This window comes from the organism of the source record quoted next, unplaced genomic scaffold, assembly GCF_019419815.1.
Source record: "Pyrus x bretschneideri cultivar Hongxiangsu unplaced genomic scaffold, Pyrus_bretschneideri_v1 Contig128, whole genome shotgun sequence".
NCBI classification, from domain to species: Eukaryota; Viridiplantae; Streptophyta; class Magnoliopsida; order Rosales; family Rosaceae; genus Pyrus; species Pyrus x bretschneideri.
In genome coordinates, this window is record NW_025999422.1 from 307,143 (window position 1) to 330,218 (window position 23,076).

The 23,076-nt window shown below is 39.1% G+C and overlaps 2 protein-coding genes across 14 annotated transcripts; both read right to left on the reverse strand.

Annotated features, from left to right (window-relative positions):
- Positions 1-8,656: 8,656 nt before the first annotated feature.
- Positions 8,657-13,307, reverse strand: LOC103963842 (mRNA-decapping enzyme-like protein). Its single transcript, XM_018651527.2, has 8 exons — positions 13,098-13,307; positions 12,936-12,976; positions 12,797-12,846; positions 11,920-12,064; positions 11,020-11,076; positions 10,546-10,672; positions 9,516-9,986; positions 8,657-9,132 (listed from the first exon to the last, which is right to left on the reverse strand). Exons 1-8 carry the CDS (start codon positions 13,254-13,256, stop codon positions 9,076-9,078), a joined length of 1,107 nt encoding a protein of 368 aa, XP_018507043.2. The 5' UTR covers positions 13,257-13,307; the 3' UTR covers positions 8,657-9,075.
- A 792-nt stretch (positions 13,308-14,099) lies between these two features.
- Positions 14,100-20,876, reverse strand: LOC103963856 (OVARIAN TUMOR DOMAIN-containing deubiquitinating enzyme 6). 13 transcript variants are annotated; one of them, XM_048578633.1, is made up of 11 exons: positions 20,800-20,815; positions 20,648-20,708; positions 20,196-20,236; positions 19,262-20,115; positions 18,623-18,784; positions 18,073-18,150; positions 15,963-16,041; positions 15,730-15,875; positions 14,954-15,019; positions 14,689-14,860; positions 14,100-14,470 (listed from the first exon to the last, which is right to left on the reverse strand). In XM_048578633.1, exons 4-11 carry the CDS (start codon positions 19,946-19,948, stop codon positions 14,256-14,258), a joined length of 1,605 nt encoding a protein of 534 aa, XP_048434590.1. In that variant the 5' UTR covers positions 19,949-20,115; positions 20,196-20,236; positions 20,648-20,708; positions 20,800-20,815; the 3' UTR covers positions 14,100-14,255. The 13 variants fall into 13 exon arrangements, with proteins under 13 accessions (XP_048434590.1, XP_048434586.1, XP_048434577.1 ...); XM_048578629.1 differs by lacking the exon at positions 20,196-20,236 and having other exon boundaries at positions 20,800-20,876; XM_048578620.1 differs by having other exon boundaries at positions 19,262-20,236; positions 20,800-20,858.
- Positions 20,877-23,076: the final 2,200 nt, after the last annotated feature.

Sequence of the window (23,076 nt, forward strand, 5' to 3'; positions counted from 1 at the left end):
TCGAAATCAGAAAAATGACCCTAAACTATATATGAAGAATCGAAGATTCATTAATTTGAATTTGGTATCAAATTTGATTGGGTTCAAATATTTCAAGGATTTGAAAAAATTGTAGTTTGAATGGGCACGAAAGAACCCAACTGAATCAAAGAAAATTGTTTCATGAACTCGTTCGCTATTTTTGTATTTCCAGGGTTTGCCTTTAAATCAAAGAAAAAAGTAGTAAACTACGTTAATGCGAAGAGTATCAAAGATGTAAATATGCATCATCTACACATAATACACTATATGTGTCACACCCCGATCCCAACATACGTCCAGGATAGCACAAAAGTTGTCACGCCCCGATCCCAATATATGTCCAGGATCAACACGTGACATCATCAAATAACTGTATATCTAACATACCCGTCTCCGGAATATATACCAAGCACATCCCAATCCTCGGATTGCGTAGTAATTTTTCGTACACTTTATGGCTGCATATAACCTCCCGTTAGACTGCCTACGTACCCATCAAGCCATTCGCAGTTCGTCCGAACATTATACTCAACTTTTATCACAGTACTTTTAAGTGGAAAATCATAGCACTCATCAATCAATTAATAGAACTTGACATGCTAGAAATTTCTAAATTCAGGGTTACATAACAATCCCACATGATCATTACTATTTCCATTACATCCATCGCATAAATCATCATGTTTCTCCACATAAAATCACAATACATAGCATGAAACATATTAAAGAATCAACAAAGCACAATATTATTTTCTAGCCACATCGATCAACTAAAACAATCATACTAATAACAATCATATTCAGCGTCATTCCACAATCCTGTCAATTAATCAATTCATGAGTCAAAGATGCATGATCTTAGCATAATTACATTAATCAATCAATGCAATAACATATCATTTCACGAATTTAACCAAGGAACTTTATATAATTCCATACTTGGATTATGAGTAATAAACATGGTAATTCTAATTTATATTCACAACGTCTATTAGGGTTAATTCTCATTCACTCGAATCTAGGGTTTTAGACTAACCTTATGGAAATGAGCAAGAGCAAGGATTCCGGAGCGCTCAACGGAATCCAAAATATCAAGCGGTTTCTCGTAATCTACCCAGGCCTATCACATGTATAATCAGTGCCTTCATCATGGAAACGGTGCACAGGCCAACCAAAACTTGGATAAACTGCAAAGCTCGGGTGAGTGACAATAATACAAGTATGTGATATTCAATAAAAGGAAAGACCACCGATCACAATTTATAAACCTCAAATATGCGTTTATAATTATGAAAACATATTCAAGTCTATGAACCTCTGAATGAGTCACCCAGACATCCAACGATTTTCCTAATTCAAAACCACAAGATTCTTAAAAAACCATTGTTCATATGTACATTAAAAACTAGGGCTAGAGGGACACAGTTCGGCCGAAACCTACATAAGTAACCAAACAGGAAGTGGCCCCCCCATAGCGGATTAACCAAGCAGAGCCACCCCTGAGTAACCATGTAGGTAGTGACCCCCCATCGCTGATTAACCAAGCAGAGTCACTCCCACGAATCTGTTAGGCAATGATCACCCACCGCGGATTAACCAAGTATGATCACCCCTAAGTATGTATGGCTATAAGGATAGCCCATCGCATATTAACCAAGCACAATCCATAAATAATATGGTCCCCCATCACGGATTAACCAAGCAGGACCACTAGTGACCCCCCATTGCGGATTAACCAAGCAAGGTCAAGATAACAAAGTAGGTAGTGATCCCCCATCGTGGATTAACCAAGCAGAGTCACACCTACATAACTATTAGGCAGCGATCACCCATTGTGGATTAACCAAGCATGATTACTCCTAAGTATACATGGCCATAAGGATGGCCCATCGCGGATTAACCAAGCGCGATCCATAAATAATATGGTCCCCCATTGCGGATTAACCAAGCAGGACCACTAGTAACCCCTCATCGCGGATTAACCAAGCAGGGTCATAGTCCCCTATTAGCCCTCAATTTAACAAACATTTCACTATGCAATTCGAATCACTTTTTCACAAATATTACCAATTCATGAATCAAATCACATTTAATAAAAATAGATCGATGGCCAATTATAAAAGAATCACATCTTAATAGAAAACACATTTATAAAACCAAATCATATCCACAAAGGATATTAATATAAGGAATTGGGTAATCACCATATCACATATATTAAAGTCGCTCACTTGGACAAGTCCACAAAGCTTCACTGAGTCCGCTGGAAAATTCGACTATTTCTAAAAATTACCAAATTTTATAAGCATGTAGATCTCAGTGAGGGGAAAAATTTTCATACCTGTGACCAAGGTCAATTTGGCCAAGGTACGCCTGAATTTGTCCACAAACCGCCGGAACCCTAGATTTTAAGAGTTCTTTAATTCGACCAATCTCTAACACCACCACCTCTAAAACTATTTGGGCTTTGTTCCTGGCCTCAAGAGGAGTGGTTTGATGGTGGTGGCGCTCGACATGACCTTCACGATTGTCGGATTCCGCCGTGACACCCTCGGAACCCACGGATTTCATTCTTATCGAATCCGTGTTCAAACCCAATACAATTTGGTTGGAAAAGGAAGAGGGAAGGCTAGGGAGTTGTTTCCAGGTGGCAATTTGCATCGATTCTTCGTGGAACGCTGATAGGAGCATATTCATGCGACTTAATTAGGTTGTTCTCGTGCATTTATGTCGTGTTTATTTAGTTATTTTAGTGTTTAAGGCCACTTTTGTATATTTTCAGATTATAAGGCCAAAGTGTGCAAGAAGATGCAAATTGGAGTATTTTGGAGCGGAAGAGGAATGAATGAGTTGAAGACTTGAAGAAACGACGAATTCCTACTCCAACGATGAATTCTTACCAAAACAAGGTTTCCTACTTGAAGTAGGAAAGTTAACCCTAAGTTTCCCGTTTTGGTAACCTTTCCTAAACTTAAACGTCCGTATTTTCTAGCCACTTTGACGGCCTTGTAGGCACTTTAGGACACAAAACCAAGGCCCTAGCCCAATTATCCATCCTTGCCGTGCCCTTTTATTTTCTTCCCTTCCCTTGCCGTGCAAGGGAGGGCAATTTTGTCCTAGGGTTGCACTTAAAACACATGCTTTTAAACCCTAGCCGCACCTTTATATTTATGTTTTAATTTCCTATTTTCGTAAGCCTTTGATTTAATTTTAAATAAGCTAGGGTTAGTTTTCTGAAATCATACATTTTTCCTAACCCTAGCCGCACCCTTCCACAATCTCCCTTGAAGCCGTAGCCTCCATAATCCTTTTTCTCCATTTTTCTAGCCGTCATTCCTCACATTCTCCCATTTTTTTTCCACCATAAGCCGTAGCACCCATTCAGCCATTCTCCCATAATTCCCTTTCTAAGTCGTGGCTCCCATTAATCAAGGACCTTAAAAAAAACCAAAAAAGGATCTTAGCCGCAACTTTTGATTCCATTCATCATTCACCCAAAAATTACAACCAAGCCATTGCAGCCAATTCCCATTATTTTGCCGTGCCTTCCACCATATTATAATTCTCTCCACTCTCCCAAAAGCCGTGCATGATTGACCCTAATTCACTACCATCCCATATTTTCCCATCCACTTGAGCCGTGCACCCCCCCTTCCATTCCAGCCCATTCTTTGTCCTTTAGCCGCAGCCACCCTTCCATATTTCTCCAATTCCCATATTTTCCCTGCAAGCCGTGCATCCCAACTCCCAAAAACCGTGCAGCCTTCACACAAAAAACATCACAGCCGCAGCAAGGAGAAGAAGAAAGAGGACTTAGACGCGCAGAAATTCAAGTGGATTCATTGGGCGTTCTAGGTGTAATCAATCGTTTGTGCTTTATGTTTAAATTCAATTGTATTTCTCTTTTTGTGAACATGAGAGGCTAAACCCCTATTTAGCTAGGGGGTGATTCGAAACCATGTTTATGCTTGCAATATGATTTGATTACTTTTGGTTGGAATTTCATGAATGGTGAATTCAATTTGTTTAACTGCTTGATTGATAACTTATTTGTGTATGTTTATTGAGAGTGCACGCTTAATTTTCATGCATGAATATGACGCTAGAATATAAGTGAATTTCACCTAATAGTTATGAACTTATTTTCACAAGTAGTGGAGGTTGCTTATAAACAATCGCGTTAAATGAATTCTTGGCACTAGTTTCATGCTCATCATAGTAACGAATGCCTCGTCAACACTTATAGTTTTCATGATGTTTAATGATCTTTGATTGTATCTTTATTGTGCTTTTCACGTAAAGGACTTTTGGAGAATGTTTTGAATTGCGTTGCGCTAACCCATCCAATTCATTAACTTAAGGAAAACTTGACGGTTAATTTAAGCGGACCTAATTAACCTGGGGTGTTGAGTTTCATAATTTATCGAAAGACCAACTGAAAATCAAATTGTATGCAAGTGTAACATGTGTGGAGAAGAACCTTCTAGCTATCATTCATCCATATTTTCCTCACATTCATATTTATATTCTGCCTTTTAATTACAATCTTTGCATTTAGTTAATTTCGTCAAAACCTCAATCCCCCTTTACTTTAGTGTCTAATGTATTAAGAAAGTGTCTTAGTTTGTGTTTATAAGTGTTTTGTATTCTTTGAGTCTTTTGATTTGTTTTTAGTGTTTTATTGTTTAGTTTTGTATTCTTTGAGTCTAGTTTAGTGTTTTAACGTTTGTTTTACGTTTTTGAGTCAGTTTCCAAGTGAATTAGTAATCCCTCCTAATCCCCGGTCTAGAACGATCCCTACTTGCATCTTTACTACAATTGTCAAAAGAGGGTTTTAATTTGTGTGCTTAATTAGTTAGCATCAAACGCCGTGAATGGCATCAAGTTTGCAAGCCGTTGGGTCGAGTCGGCTGCTACTCGATTCCCCCTATTTTCTTCTTCTCTCCTTTCCCTCTTTCTGATTGGTCCTCCCCCCTCATTTCCTCAGATTGGTTCATTTTACCTCCCATTTGATTGGGCCGAGTCCCCCCTTCTGATTGGTGGCCTTGGTTTTAATTCTGATTGGGTTGAATTCCCACCTGGTGGGAATTCAATTAATATATAAATTTAAGTTTTAATAAAACGAAGGAAATGATTTTGAATGCCAGTAACTTTTCCATTATAATTCCGTTTTGCGAACGGTTTTTACCTACGCACTTATAGGATCAAGCTCTATCCAAAAATATAGATTTTGACCTCGAAAGGTCTACGGATTTTAAATCATTAATTTCGAAACCTCAACCTTCATAACTTGTTTAATTAAAATCTAAATTCAAATAAATTAATATAAATTCCCGAAAATAATATATAATCTCAGTAATACAAATATGTAAATTATAACAGTGAAATCCAGGAACGGGATTTCACAATATGCACACCACATGCACATAATATGTATAGTACATACACATGATATGCACAGAACGAGAAAAACTTTAACGGCAACATAATGGTATAGTGGATACAATTAAAACATAATTGTTATGTATATAAGGTTACAGTGATAGTTTGAAAAGTCTTGTTGCGTATATCAACCACTGCTTAACCGTGCACGTGGAAAACATGATACTCGTTGTCGTTATTTCACGAACACGCATGACCCTTAATGTCCTTTATGTTTTTTTCTTAATTTTGTTTTTTGTTGAGGCCAACTAGGTTGTGGTCATACTTGCTAAATTATGGGGCTCAACATACGTGCATCATAACTACTGAACATTCTTGCTTCTCATATAAAGATGTAGCCATGCACACCATATGTGTCACATCCCGGCCCAGGGCGGACCACCGTAGCACGATATTGTCCGCTTTGGGCCCCGACCACGCCCTCACGGTTTTGTTTTTGGGAACTCACACGAGAACTTCCCGATGGGTCACCCATCCTGGGAGTGCTCTCGTGCGCTACTCGCTTAACTTCGGAGTTCCCATGGAACCCGAAGCCAGTGAGCTCCAAAAAGGCCTCGTGCTAGGTAAGGATGGGAATATACATTTAAGGATCACTCCCCTGGGCGATGTGGGATGTCACAATCCACCCCCCTTAGGGGCCCGACGTCCTCGTCGGAACATCACGGCCAGGGATAGGTTCTGATACCAAATGTCACATCCCGGCCCGGGGCGGATCACTTCCCGAGCCCGCTTCACCACCGTAGCACGATATTGTCCGCTTTGGGCTTACCATTCCATCACGGTTTTGTTTTTGGGAACTCACGAGCAACTTCCCAGTGGGTCACCCATCATGGGATTGCTCTAGCCCCCTTCTCGCTTAACTTCGGAGTTCCTACGAAACCCGAAGCCAGTGAGCTCCCAAAAGGCCTCGTGCTAGGTAGGGATGGGAATATACATTTAAGGATCACTCCCCTGGGCGATGTGGGATGTCACAATCCACCCCCCTTAGGGGCCCGACGTCCTTGTCGGCACATCACGGCCAGGGATAGGCTTTGATACCAAATTGTCACATCCCGGCCCGGGGCGGACCACTTCCCGGGCCCGCTCCACCACCGTAGCACGATATTGTCCGCTTTGGGCCCCGACCACGCCCTCACGGTTTTGTTTTTGGGAACTCACACGAGAACTTCCCGATGGGTCACCCATCCTGGGAGTGCTCTCGTGCGCTACTCGTTTAACTTCGGAGTTCCCATGGAACCCGAAGCCAGTGAGCTCCAAAAAGGCCTCGTGCTAGGTAAGGATGGGAATATACATTTAAGGATCACTCCCCTGGGCGATGTGGGATGTCACAATCCACCCCCCTTAGGGGCCCGACGTCCTCGTCGGCACATCACGGCCAGGGATAGGCTCTGATACCAAATTGTCACATCCCGGCCCAGGGCGGACCACTTCCCGGACCCGCTCCACCACCGTAGCACGATATTGTCCGCTTTGGGCCCCGACCACGCCCTCACGGTTTTGTTTTTGGGAACTCACACGAGAACTTCCCGATGGGTCACCCATCCCAGGAGTGCTCTCGTGCGCTACTCGCTTAACTTTGGAGTTCCCATGGAACCCGAAGCCAGTGAGCTCCAAAAAGGCCTCGTGCTAGGTAAGGATGGGAATATACATTTAAGGATCACTCCCCTGGGCGATGTGGGATGTCACAATATGCGCACAACATGCACATTACGGAAAAAATTTCACAAATTTCTGCAATTGAACACTTGAACCAGAAATTTTTCCATCCCAGTCTTGTAGCACGTCAAAACTTGAAATTTGTTCCACAACCCATACGCCCCAACATGAAATACAAACCCTAATTTAACTTCTAAGTATTAATTCATCTTACAAACAACCCATTCATTCCATAAATCATTGATGAAGGAACTTGGAACTAAATACCCTACCTTACTATGCTTGCTGAAGCTTCAGTCGTCGGAAAAAATGGAACTTTCCGGCCAAAACAGAAAATATGGTACAAAATCTAGCTCACTCTTACCTCTCTCTCGCATCCCTTTGTTCAAAATCAAAGGTATGAGGTGAACCCAAAGCCCAACTCACTCTTTTCGCCTTTCTTTGGACTTCCATCGCTTCGAAATCGAAGCTCAGAGATCTGAGAAAGGGAGAGAGAGTAGAGAGAGTTATTAGAAAATGAGAGGAATAACCCATTTATATGTGGGTATTTTAGTTCGATTTTGTGCATAGCTTGTGCATGGCCAGTTTGTCCTATTTTTGTCCCAAGATTAAGAAATTGTTCCATTTTGGAGTATTTTCCTTTTTTTATGACATTTCCCAATTAAGCATGTGTTGAGAATTCAATAGTTTATATAAAAACAATTTTTTAATGTACTTTGAGAGAAGGGCAAAGGAAGGGATCAATTTTTTAATGTACTTTGAGAGAAGGGCAAAGGAAGGGATGCTATCCTCTCCGGATCTCTCCCATCAAATTCTAGAGATCCGAAGATCCGGACCCTTGAAATTTGATCAAACAGCTACAAACATGGAGTCCTTCTAAAAGTTATAATAATTGTAGCCATTAGATCAAATTTCAAGGGTCCAGATCTCCGGATCCCTAAGACTTGGTGGGAGAGATCCGGATGGGATCTCTTCCTGCAAGGGAATTGATTAAAACGTGACAAATGGATGGCTGAGGGTTTTTTTATCTGTCATAAACAATTTTTCAAGGGTACTTATCTACTTCAAGGTGCTTAAAAGATTGAGGATAATTCACGAGTATAGAGTTGTTTCCACGACCTTTTATCATCGAAATTCTTTCTCTATGTCATCAAGGGGCATGAAGTAGTGAAAATACACGCGAAAAAAGGCTCATGCGATGCAATTTTGATGAAATTTATAGCAGAAATTGACTGAGGTAGTACATTTACATTAAAAGAGGGCTATGATTTCTCATCTCCAATTTCCCTGACAAACTCGCATATCTACATTCAAGTAGAAAATCTTTCTAACCATTTGCCAACGCCATAAATCAAATTTGATAACTCAAGCTCCATCTCCAATTTGCATTTAATTGTTTTTGTTGGTCTAATGGCCTATTTTTGTTATTTGCTAACAAACTTGGACAAACTTATGCAAGATTTCCTCAAAGGAAACACAAAAGTGCAGAAAAATACCTAAAAACTCACTCTTACCTAGCGAAAACAAAATGCGAGACTAAATTGAAGTGCTGATCACACTTTTCATTAAAAAAAAGTCGAGTGCACTTTCAATTAACAATTAGTACGCATCAGCATTGTGTTTAAAATTCACTTGCTTGGGTTCAGGGGGTGTTTAGGGGTATAAGATTGCTGAGAATACAAAGGTCTTCACTCGCGCATCAGGTAAAAGACTAAACAAACATTCAAAACTACGCGGCACTGTCAATTCAAAACTTACAAATACCCCTATATCGAAATTCCCCTCCCATGAGAATGAGAATCGAAATCCTATACATCATATGCACACGTTTAAAGGGGGAATGAAAGAAGAAGGCACACAACGAACAAAAACAATCCAGCTTGTAGACTCTGCTGCTTCAGGTAGGCGTTCACTGGCCTGCGTTAACATGCTGACAGTAAAGCTTTTCCGAAAAGGTTATGAGTGGGGTGCCTTCTGGAGTGCTCCGTATACCATGTCAATGAATTGATTATCCTACAGAGCAGGCAAAGTTCATATTCAAATTATGAACAAAGTTAATGATAATCATAATTAAGAACCTAAAGATTATTAAGCAGTTACTTCAGTCGAGAACTCTAGATCATGACTCGGTACCCAATATAATTCAAAAAATTCAAAGTTGTAATGCAAACGGATATGTCTCCTGGAAAAAGGCATCAGCAGATATAAACCTAGGTATTTGTTTCCTTGATGCATTTTTATCGATTATAAAACTACAAAACGTTAATGATGCATTTTTAAACAATTTCCAGAATATGTGAACGAATTTTGAACATTACCACAAACATTTAATCTTTTCAATTGAAAAAAAAATGAGTGTAATTATATCTACATAGCACCATTACGACAAGACTAACCTGTACAAGCAGAATGAGTGCATTTCGTACTTTATCTCTGTTAACTGGCCCATAGTTCGGAGTCGGGAAAGAAGCAGGAGTGAGAGACGGTGGAGGAGCTGGCGGTGGAAAAGGTTGTAAAAGAGGAGCACCATATGGACGTTGCACACTTACAGCAGGTTGAGGAAGAGGAGCAGCAGGGATTGATGCAGAGACAGGTGGCATGGTTGTTGCTGAAGAGGAAGGATGAACAAAAAAAGAAGATGGCTTTACAAGATTACTGGCCAAGTTGGTGGTGTTATGGGCTTCAGGGAGGTCAAGGTAAGAGGCTAAAGTTGTAGACGATAACAGTGGAGTAGATGGTATTTGCATGCCAGGAATACTTGAAGGGGCAACACCGACTGGATGAGAAGGTAGGGAGACTGTCGAAGACGACTGGTAAGGCTGTCCGGTAATTGCTGTAGTTGAAGAAGTCACAATAGTCATAGCCGTCTGCAATTAATGTCCAAATTTAGATGAGCCCAGATATAGGAAAAATGAAAAAAGATGTTTCATCGATCCTGAAATTATATCCATCGGTATGTTCACCAATATATATACATATGCAGGGATGACATTATGCATGAACACAAAATTACATCCATCAGTATGTCCAAGCTGTATACAGACACGTGCTTGTGCTGCGGCATGTATATGTAGGCATCCACTTACCAAGTCTATATTTCCTTGAAATGAGCATAAAACATAGTGCAAACAGGCACATTTAGGAGGTACTCCGTTGGCAATTTTATTTATTATTTCTTAAAGGACTAGAACCAACAATCCCACATTAACTACTGCTCGCTGTATTTGAGAGTAAACCAATATTAGCATCAAATGCAGAAATTGTTAAGACAATCAAAACACTTTCATTCTACAGCTGTATAGAACAACCAAAATTCCTCAATCAATGACTCAAAATTAGGAATTCATGAAATCCTAGACGGTTAATACTACAAAAGGCCAGAACAAACTTCCACAACTGCAGAACATTAAGAGGAAGAGAACATACACTGAAGAAGTTCACAAAAGCTGGATCATCTGGAACGTCTGTGACATGAGAGGCAGTTGATGATGATGGCTCCAAAGGACCATCCATAACAACCATGCTTGGGACTTCTTCCAGTTCCTCAAACTCACTACAAAAGTAACACATTCTTCCTTCAGTTGTTATCATAACCAAAATGACTAAAATTTCTACAGAATTGCACAACTGAACATTTGAAATATTCAACAGCATAAACGCATAATTTCTTATGCTATTGTATTGAGAATAAAACATAGATAAATATTCCAAGAATTTTACAAACCTGAAGTTTGCAAGCTCAGCAGTATACAAAAAGAAAATATCACCTTCAAAATGACCAATATTACAAAGCCAGAAGTTTATATACTATTGTCGACAAGGATAACTTTGTAATTCCACAGACTTCAGAAGTAAAGGAATAACTACATTAGTGCTAAGTAGGGATGAAAGGAATATTACCTCTTTGTTGGTGATACCATTGACTTTTGAGGCACCTTGGAATATGCACTAAGAATCCTGGAGCCACATAAATAAAAGATAGAATGGATTTAAAAACAAAGCACTTAAGGATAATATATAATTTAGCACATCTCAACTTTTCCTTTTTAACTTTTATATAAACAAGAAGGATAAATAAAATGCAATTCAGTCAGGATCCCAGCAAACAGTTGCAATAATAACATCCCTAGGTCATGTCATGTGAGAAACCAATAATTAAAACACTAAAAAATGCATTTCCGGAACTTCAGTTGACCAATAAATTAAAGTTACACAAAGTATATAAGAAAGTAAACACTCGAAAGAGTGGTACGCAAAACTATTTCTTATGGCGTTACTATGTCACAATAACCTTCAACTTTCTCTCACCATGAGACATATTTCTCGTATTTAAAGTTTTAAACTAATTGTATACACGATAAGTTCAATTGTATCTTGGCACAAAAACTAGCCTTCATTATTTATGTCCAACAGAGTGAAACTAGTAAAGGGTAGATTCCCTGGAAGGATTTTTTCTGCCCACAACGTATTTCAACAATGACTGATAAACATACACAGGTAAAAAGATTATATCTATTTTAGGCACGTATTAACATGTATTAAAGTTTAGAGTTACTCATCTATTTTTCTTACTTGTCTTAAAAAAAAAAATGAGATAAATCTTAAATAGTACATTATTGGATTACTTTTAAGATCTTCAGATATTTAAATGTTATGCACTGTTCACATAAATGCCTTATTGTAATAGAATATCCATTCACTGGCATACTTATTGCATCCACGAAGTTGTTGATCGTGTCAATAAAAAATACCACAAAGATTATAATTTTCAATCAACTTAAAACTGCCACAAGACAATACCTGCTAAAAAGATTTGCCACCTCCTCACATTCACTTGGATTGTAGAACCAAATGCCATTGACCTCTCGAGCCGCATTTCGATACAATAGATATGGATGTTGGACTTCAAATTCAAAATCTCCCAAGAGATCCTCCACCAAATTTTCTGCTTATGCAAACATACTAAATCATCTTAAAACGCAGAAATTTAGTTAAGTTTAAACATAAAAAGCATGCCATATAAAAATTAAAAGAAAAACATCATTAGGCGTCTGAATAAACTGAGATATAGACTTAAACAATACTTGAAAGGCTAATAACCAAATCAGAAGATTTTGAAGCCTCAAGTGAATGAACTTTCATCTCTCAATCTCAAATACTTGGTCCCTCTGGTGCTTAGCCTTTCATGTAGCACACTTGCTGTGTGGAGTACAAGATATTCACCATATGCAGGATCAAATGCATAGGATTCAACACGAGGCAAAGAAGAACATGAGACCAGAGAGGAATCAAATTAAAGGAAAAAAAAGAACTCAGAAATGTGGTCCAGAGTCCATACTCCAGTAATGATTGGAGACTGGTTCTAATGATATTTGGTACCAGAGCAGGCCAAGCCAGCTAAGGGAAGGACACCCGAGAGCTCATACGCTACTTCAACATATTTTCTTCTTCTAGTGTGAGACATTTGGCGTACTTACTAAGTTAAACCCTAACCTAATAGTACCATAGCAAATTCTCCATTTTTGAAGTCTACACTAAAGGATCAAGTTTAGCTAGTAACTCGGAAAATCTGATCAATCCCATTCACAAATACCAATAAAACTTCCAATCTACGAGAACTACACATGCAGCGAAACGACACGGATCAGGAATTAAAACACAATGCAAATGCACTGACCAGTATTCCGCCGGTTCATCACAATGAACTGAAACCGAGGTTGCGCATTCCTGGAATAACAGCAACAAAATTAACCCCCAAAATCCAAATTGCAACCAAAAAAAAAAAAAAAAACCCAAATCTTGCTACACAGAATTACCTCTTGACCACGAAGAGCGATCCTTCAACGTCCTTGCGACTCTAAATATGGAAAGGAAAAAAAATCAGAGAGAATTATGCAAATGGAATCAGATCATAAGCAAAAAATAATGAGATATCAAGAAGAAAATAATGAAAAATTAAGTAGAAAAGGAAGGACTACCCATTCGCTGAGGTCAGTGTTGAACTCGTAGAAGGTGACGTGAGTGGAGGTGATGAGAATTTCCTCGACGAAGGGGTCGATTCGCTGCAGAACCGTCAGATTCAGAAGCTTGGTGCTCTGCTGGTCCAGATTCGGCGTCAATTTCCCGTTCTGCGACATTTTTTTTCTAACTTGGGCTTCTGCTCCGCCACCGCACCGCCGCCGCAACCGCAAAATTTCAGAGGAAGAAGCGGAATTTAAGGAAGGCGAAGGTCCAAAGACATCATTAACCTTGTTTCTCAAGCGAACCCGTGACTCTGTTATTCACAATGACGAAAATACCCCGACATTCTTCTTCTAGAAGGGAATTCGAGGTTTTGGGGGTTTTTAACATTTGTTTCTGGAAAGTTCCATTTCCCACTTCGCCCATAAGTGCTGCTGCTACGCTGACAACATTTTCCCGCCTTGTAACGAAATGTTGATTGAAGGAAATTGATTTTAGAGCACAACATTTTCGATAAATAAGGAAAACATTATATTTAATTTAAGTTTGAACTCTTGTGAAGAGAATTGTATTGTTCTCTATTTCAATACTAGTAGTCATTTTATGCCAGAGTTCGTTGCTCGTATTCAAAGAGTGTTCCTTGACTACAATTATTGGAGCTTTCGGGACCACTCTCACGTAGCAGTTATGAAGTAATTGAATTTCTAGTTGTCAAGATCCAACTTCTTCGGCCTTTGTACCGTTGGTTGAGTCAAAGTCTTTCGGCAAAAGTGATTCCCTCCAACCAACCCAAGTGCATTCCTTTTTTGCTTCCTACCTGTCATACCCACAAGTCCGTCAACACGTTAGCTAGCTATTAAAATGGCTCCTTGAACCCCTCAGATTACATTCTCTCCCCCCGTTACACACTCCTGTTTAATTATATCCGCTATTTTCGTTTAATTTCTATTCAACGTGATGACAAAAGACAAGAGAGTGCTTAGTTAACGAAAAGGTTCGCTATCGAGACCTCAAAAACAGACTAGTAAATCCATTTTATTGAACAAACTTGGATAACATATTTAAGATTCACAGGCCTCCATTAATTAGGAATCATTTTCTTTACCAACACTACAGTTTCAGCACAACGAAACCAGCACAATCTCGCGAGCATCCCCAAATTGGCTCGTACCAGCTCATTCAGTTGCCTTGCCTTTGCGCCGGTCACTGCTGCTAGTTTCCAACAAGTAACAAACCATGGAATCGACATCATCTCCGAATATGCTGTATGCCTCGATCACCTGCAGGTAGCTGAACCCCATCGATAGCACGACTTGCATACTACTGCTAAGGGTCGAGTCCTGAAATCCTTTGTCCCTCCCTCCCATTTTAGTCTCACTGCCCGATGATCCTGTTGTTCATGTGACATTCTAGTCAGTAAAAGCGTAGAATTAATCAAAGCCTACATGCAAATTTCACCCGTGTACCCAAGTGTTGCCAAACTATATCATCCAAAAATGCAGTCTAATACCTAAAAATTGAGCCCACTCAAACTACAAATATTCTTCTACCGAGTTCTGTATGAGAGAGGGAGGGCGGGTGGAAGAAACACAGGAACGGAAAACTCACTAGCTCCAGAAGATGACGGCTCAGCACTAGAAGTGGAAGATTCTCTACGACCAAGTTGTTGCTTAAATGTGCCGTCTGCATATTCAAGCCTTGAAGCTTCCATCACCATGCGCTCAATTTCTTTCTCAGTAAGCTCCAGATCCGAGTAAAATCGCCCCTCAGCTAGAAGTGCCTGCCAATAGTAAAGATGAGAGGAAAAAGTGATCATGATATTCCTGGTCAAGTATTTTTGAAAACTATAACACTCAAATATCAAGATACTTGCATTATCAATTTGTTGGTCTTGTTGAGCCTTAATAGCAGCCTTGACCTGATCCTTGTCAACATTTGACTACAGAAACGAAAAGATGAAACATGAGATGTAAGTTGAACAGTTAACCGAATAATATCTTTCAGAAAGTCTGAACTACAGCTAGGTTACCAAACCTCCAAATACCCTTCATCCAATACCCCCAACAAACGAAAAAATAGTGAGAAACAAAACCACTGGATAGCTTGGCCCGTTAAGTGATGTGATCATCACATCCTTGCTTTCTTTGATAACTTCTTTAATTGGAAACACTAATAACTGACAATGCTTTGAGTGAATGGTGCCATTTTCAGTGCCCAATTTCATCATCCCACCGTATTTCTTCCCCACCCCCACTCCCAGCCCCCGAAAAAGATTTAAAATGAATCAAATTCACTTTAGTCAAGCCAAACACCCCTTAAACACAGTTCTCCTTCCCCTAACAGTAACTTCTTTTGTTTATATAGGAGTGGAAGCAGCCAAAGCCTAATAAAGTACAGAACAAATTTATGAGCCCATCTCACATGGCAGTAAATAGTAATCGAACTTTTTTGAAGGAAACTGGCAATAGTGTTACACTTCAGAATTCTTTTCTTAGTTTCCTTTTTTAACCTTCCCCTTTATATACAAGCCTATTTTTATCATGTCAGAAAGAAAAGGAAAATCTATGTTATCCATGTTTCATCCACATGTATTAGAAGTAACATAATTAAAGCCAGAAGAATATAGAATGATTAAGCACATGCACCCACCCCACGAAGACGGCTGAACCCAAGTCCTACACCGATGGTCTGACGACGGGGATCAACAAGAGAGTTGTAATGATTTCCATGATGATAACTTAATCGTAGGGGTGGTGTGTCAGTGTCATAGCTTCCGTGGAAGATATTAATTGGTTCTGCATCAAACTCACTTAAGTTAACAAAACATTGCAAATAGAAAATTTCACTGGAAGAACGAAAGAAATCATTATTCAGCTCAAAACCTGTGCTATAGGAATAAATATGGATGGGCCGATTATACATTTCAGATAAGGCTTGGATCTCCACATTGTTTCCGTATACCTGACATAAGATAAAATGAGCTATTAAACACATCTGCAGTGGAAAAGATGGGGAACTGTGCAAAACTTCACTCGCCAATAATTAACAGACATCATATTACCATTAAGTATAAAACTAAACAAAGGTTAATACATGGTGAAATCTGAAGCCACCAGATCCAAGTCATAATATAAAATTACTGAAAGACAAACACTTGAAGGGCGACTGAAAAAACAACCATGCTTAGTGTGTAAAGAGACGGTGAGGAGGGTAAAATAGGTACCATGCAATCCTGGGGATAAGACCTTTTAAGTTTTCTAATCATACCATCTCTATTATAATTCACCTGAGTCACCTACCATAAAATTATTATGATCATTGACAATATTCATCAATGTGTCATAATTCAGCAGCTAGGCCTTTCCGCACTCTCACAATTAGCAAGCATAACTTCAAGAGGAAAACTGATTACTCTTCACCAGGATATAGTGCAGTGTCATCTGAGAAATCAACAGCCATTCAGGGCAGTTTCCAAGATAGGTTGGCAAATACTTCCTTGGGGGTGTAAATCTAGGTGTTGAATGCCTTCACTGAGGGTGCAAAGTTGGGCAGTTTCCGTCCACAATATTTTTAAATTCTTAAGATGTCTTTTATCTTTTATCACCGACTGAGCCTGGATATGACCATGTCGTGAGGAACTAAAAAGATAAAAACTCCTTTTGCAGAGGGCCTTTCATTGAGAACATGCATCATCATCATAGCCCAGGAATCATTTAATAAAAAAAAAAAACGTCAAAGCCATTGCCAGTTTTCACCGATGCAACCCAACCTCTCTTAACGGAATTCAAATTCAATATGTAATTTGAAATCATGATTCAACCAACACCACCTTTGCAAAAGTCGCACACAAAATTACATTCGATAAAAATGGGAATCACATCACCATCAATATGAGGGACCATTACGAACTATTTGCCAATAGGACGCTCATGCTAAATATTTTATAAACAAGACAATTTAACTCGGAAGAAAAATCAATTCTAGTGGCTCCAAGCTCAAAATACTCTAAGATTACATAATAACATAGGAAAAGGCCCTTTTTTTTTTTTGAGAGGGTTTTTAGCTGTCCTTTGGTTAAACCAAAATATGAGGCTTTCGTTGTGGCAATTTTGTGTCATTTAAACTGATGCTTTTACCAAAATTTTGACAGTAAAGAAAGGAAGACTTTATTAATTTCCCCAGATTCACTACAAAAAATGAAACAAATTCTAGATCTCCAAAACACTCAATTGTGAACTCTTTTGGAAAAATATATTACTTCTGCAAGCATTATAGTTGTAATTTCACCTACCAGGATAAAGATTTCATTATTTACCACCTTTATAAAAGGTTTAGGAATAAAGTTAGTAATCTAATGAATAAAACTCAACCTGGAATTAATCTGCTTCTTTTCCCACATAACTAGTAAGTTTAACTTAAATGTATTTATCAAAGACTACTACACAGAATTAAGTTTCCCACTCCCATTTTATTACCCTTACTAGATTGTTTTATAAACATTCAAAATAAAATAAGATAAAATTAAATTGTTAAACAGACCAATAAAATAAGCCATTTCACCCTTTAAAGTCAAGTACAGTAAGCGTTGACTCACTTTCAGAAAGAGTAGAGACATACAAGCATACCGCTGTTAAATAGACACATAAAGAGTAGAGACATACAAGCATACCACTGTTATGAAACTTCGCCTACAAAAAAGGGGGAAGGGCATTGAAGAACATGAACGGATACTACAAAAGCTTTCGCCAGTTTCCAACTTAGAAATAACTACTATGAAACTAACCTTGGAACGTAGGGATGATATTGTAATAGGATGACAATCTTTAAGAAGACATGCATCAATTAACATTCCACCACATTACCATTATTCTGGGAATAAACTAGTGGAACTCAAGATGCCAATTTAAAAGACTATACGGAGCTATTGTGTAGGCATACCTCATCGATAAAATATTTTGAGTAAAGCATCAATGGAACTATGATATGACATACCTTGTCTCTTCTTTTCCTCTTACAATAAGAGGTAAATCCTTCTGTAATAAATTCAGAAAAGTGATCCCTCTCTCGTTCCTGGAAAAATAAATAGAACTTAGCATCAGAAATCATGGCGACTATAGCATTAAGTGGGTACAAAAAAGATTATGGTATAGCATTAACTGATGAAATTATGATAAAGAAAGCAATATTTATGTTCATGTCCAGTAATTTGTTTCTTTAACAATTAATGGGAATCAAAACTATAAGTATTGTTACTATGAAAAACTTTTCCCTCTACTCCATGATTTTTCTTCTATTTTACCATTCAAATCTTTCATTTTTCTCCTCATTACCCGCTTAGTAACATCTGTGGGGTTTACCAATTCACTTTACAACATTGTCCAACAACCCCATAGTTGTTATTTGTGAGTATATGATAACATTACATGGCCAGATTCCAAATTAAGCTGTCATAATAATAAGTACCAAACATCTGTACGTATCCGCAGCGCCTAATAAAGAGCATAAATGGCATAAAAAATAGAGGACGGGTAAGGAATAATACCATGTAATCTATGCACATTTGCCTGATCAAGTCATAGGCTTCAGAATCCCCATAAACTTGATCTGCAACAGCACGAAAGAGACAATTCCCATCCTCCAGCATTTTTTTCACTTCAAAACCTTTTGCACGTCTGATATCAATTTCAAACTGTCGTTCTCTTTCCTGACATAGATTTAACATGCCAATTTGAGACTTCTGAATTAGAAGTGAAGAATGGAGCAAACAAATGTAAGACCCCACTGGGGGTGCAAATGCGCCCTCCAAGGCATGAAATAAAAAGTAAAGAATTTTAATGAGGCCGCATTTAGCTTCTGCATAAGCGTTTTGTTAAACATTTCTTCCTGATATGGAGGAGTTTGTATTAAGTTGATATTGGGATGCTGCTGTTTCTTAGTTTCTGAGAACATGTACATACAATAGTTAAAAAGTTCAACTTTAGGATGCAATCATGCTTGAGTACCAAAAAACCAAAGCAAATATTTGAACAATGTACCAAAAATCGCCAAAAAAAAAAAAAAAAATTATCTTATGACACGTTTTTCAATTCCTTCTAGAACACTGGGATTCTTTGCAATAAAACCTACTAAGGAAGACATCAGATATTCCTATTTATTTGCATATATAAGATCAGAAACTTACAGTGTCATCATAGGAAGATACAAAGCAAGGACTTTGCTCATCAGCACTATTGTACCCCTCGCTTTCACCATGAGACCTGGGAGAAGAAGGCCGCGACCCATTCGGCGAAGTCCTAGTTGAAACAACAGGCCAGGCAACTGCTCTTCTAGAAGGTCCAATCCGCACAGCATTTGAACTTCCTGAGACAGATCTCCTTGAATTTGAGTTTGCCAAGGGAAGTTTTGGGGGAGGGACCGGAGGAGGTGGTGGTTGAGAGCTCCCAATCACATTCTGTAAAGAATCCCTGCTCCAGTCCACATTTTCAACTGTCACCCTTTCAGAAATCCTCAGCCCGTCTAGACCTTTCATCAATTCCCCTGGGCTTGCAATGTCATTTTTACCAACTTTCTCCCCATCAGCTAGTTCATCACTTGGACTCACACTGTCATCATTAAAGCTTTCTGTCAAAAGATCCTCACTTTTCACAGCCTTATTGTCACCATTCTCACAATACTCTGGCAGCTCATCCAAAATAACATTTTCCTGTGCCTCCTCAACAATTTCCTCATCTTTCACAACCGAAAGAACCTGAGGATTATTAACCTGTGGCTGTGCCCAAGCAGAAGAAGACCCAGACAAGGAAGAAGGACGAGTTGAATTGGAAGAAGAACCACTCGAAGAACCTCGCTGAACCAGAATTCGAGTCATTGCATTCAATGTTTAACGTCTTCAAAACCCTAGCCTAAAATCCTTTACAAAACCCCAAACTTAGAGTTATGTTTGTCACGCGTTCTGGCCTTGGGCACAGTCACGCCAATCCCTTGGCTGAAGGTTTTCTTCCAGCCCAGCACGCTCTGCTCCTCGGGAAACGATCTCTGCATTCCCCTAACAATTCTCATGAGACCCAGAGCTCGAACTTTAAACAAGAAAACCCTCTAAGCTACTCGAATTTTACCCGAAAAATTGCCAAAAATTTCAATCTTCAACTACCCCAAGCTGCACGCAACAAACACCATACATTTCCAAGACAAATCAACAAAAAAGAACACAGCTTTCTAACGATCCGCTTGGCTTCTGAGAAAAAGAAAGGAAATTCAAACAAGACTAAAACTTGGGTAATCTTCTCACTTTATCAAAAAGCACAAAACCAGAAAAACCCAATCTTTCTACTTTCTCTCAATTTTGTTCCCCTTTCCTAGCATTTTCTCAGCAACCAAACAGACACAAACCCAGCATAACCGATTAACAAAATCCAAAACTCCAAGAACCACGGAAGAAAAACACTAATCAGATAATCAAACAAGACCCACTCGCAAAACACACACAATTAACGAAATTTGACAATTACATAAATAAATAAATTAAAAAAAAAACCTAGGGTTGACTCAGCACGAGTTGGCGACTCACCTGAGAACAAGTACAGAAACGCAGCCTTCTTCTGAAGCTTCAATCGCGACGCGTCTGAGATCTGCAAAAGCTGAACGAAATTAATTTAATATTTCAAATTCCTAAGTATTTTTTTAGGGTTTATGTTGATTTTGCGAGGGGAAGAAGAAGACCAGAGAGAGGAAGGTATGTCGATGTGAAAAGGAAGAGAGAAGTCACGAAGGAGAAAACGGGAGGCTGCTTTTTAACGGAGGGTGAGAGACGGCCACGTGACGTGTGCTTACCCGCTACGGCCGCGCGTCTGCTGTCTCTAAGTTTTTAACATGCGTTCACTCACTTAACTAAACAATTAACACTAATATACAAAATAAAATAAAAAATTTAATATTTTCACACAGCGGAACAAACTCAACACCTTGACCACTTAGTACTACGATCTAAATGTATTTATCTCTACTTACAAGTGAGAGATTTTAGGTTTGGTTCTTGCAAAAGGTATATTTGAACTACATTATTGCTAGCTCATTGTGAGGCTAAGCCCATCTCATTCTTCTTAGTGTAGATAATATTGTTCATTCAAAACAAAAAACCAGCACCTTGGGACCTTCCCCTACGCTTGGACACCTATGGGCTAACACGTGTTCAGTTCCCTTAGGTTGATTACCATGTGGGGGAGGAGTCAATCAACTTAGTTCATGCGAGATGATTTCGATTCTCAACTTCGTTAAAGTCACCTAGACAATTCTAGTGGTATTCATATTCACTTGTAAGTGAGAGGTCTTAGAGCATCTCCTGTGGAGTCCCTAGATAGGGACAACCACCTATAAATGGGTATAAAACAAATACAGAGACAAAATGAATCTCCAATAGATCGGAAAGTGAGTCCCTAAAGGTATAGGGACTCACAGGATACATAGCATGTTCTCACCTATAGGGACTGTATGAGGACAATCTTAAGTGAAAATGAGGCCCACTATAACGACCCGTCCCCAAAAGTTACAGTTTTAATAATTTTAATAAGTGAATTACGAAAATGCCCTTCGAGGCAAAATGTTGACTTTTGTTGACTGCCATGTCATGTCATGTAAGACTTGTTTTCTTGCCATATTCTTGTAGTACTCGTCGCTACGGACGCGTGGGCGTAAACGAAACGTAATTTGGAGTTATAATGAATGAGTTATTAACAAATGAAGTCGAGGGTAAAGTTGTAAATTTATTATTTTCTGGAATACTCCAGATTTTTGGAGTAAAATCTGGTGGAGCCACATGTGTGGTCCAGATTTAAAGAAGAAAAGATGGACGGTGGAGATAGGCTATAAAGGAGAGAAAGGATGGGGATGTGAAGCCAACCGGGAGAAGAGAGAGATGGTGAGTGACCAATGGAGAAAAAAGAAAGAGGGGAAAGGAGAAGGGTGAGAACAAAGGGATCATGAATCCCTTACTAGTTCTCTACGACCCGACCCGTGGAAACTGTGAAACCCTATGGGTTTCGATGGTTTTCCAACCAATTTCCGACGATTTACACCGAGTTATCACCTGGGAACTTCTCACCAGCCTTTCTTTTTCAATTTTCCACACAAATTAGACAAGATTTGGTCTTGGCTTCGTGAGAATGGCACCGACGGTATCATGTTGTTCTTGGTGGCAATTCGCCAATTTTTGAAGCACAGTCCTTCTATCTCTACCACCATTAGACTTTCCTTGAACCCAGAAACAAAGACCAATCAACCTTGGAGGCGTCGAAGCTTGTTTGGAGTTGAATCAAGAACACCCACTTCAAGGGTTTTCGACAGATCGAGGTGGATTTCAAGTGTTTTCCCTGCCAAATTGGGCTTGGCCACATGTATGAAAGTTGTTTCTCTCATTGACGAATTTCATTGGTGAAGTCTGATTGACGAATTTCCGTCATTTGAACGTAGTTCCATTAAGGTCCGCCACTTGATTATTATAGCAATCAACGATCCGACCGTTGGATCATCACCCAAATTTGATATGTTATAATACATAATATTTGAGGATGTTAGAAACTTACGTATCGGGAATCCGACATACGGATCTTCCCGAATATGATATGTAAGTTAAGTGTTCTATTGATAAGAATTCTAAGACATGATTTGATAATTGTTCTAGGCGCCGATCGTTCGTGACGCCTTGATGTTTGTGCTAGGGAGTTGTAGCGCGGACTCCAGGTGAGTGGGCTTTTGGTTTTCTATATATATGTATATATGTTTCCATTTTTGCTAGAAATGTTTTTAAATGGAATTTCGTTTAAAATGCCATGTCATGGTTGCTTTACATTTTAGCATATGCATTAGTATAGCTTTGCCAGCCTGTTGTACAAACCACATTAGGTGGTTCCGACTCGTAGGTGACCTACGATTCATCGCACAACCTTCACGTGATCGTAGCACTTGAGCGTACTTATTTACACCCAGCCTGTCATACAAACC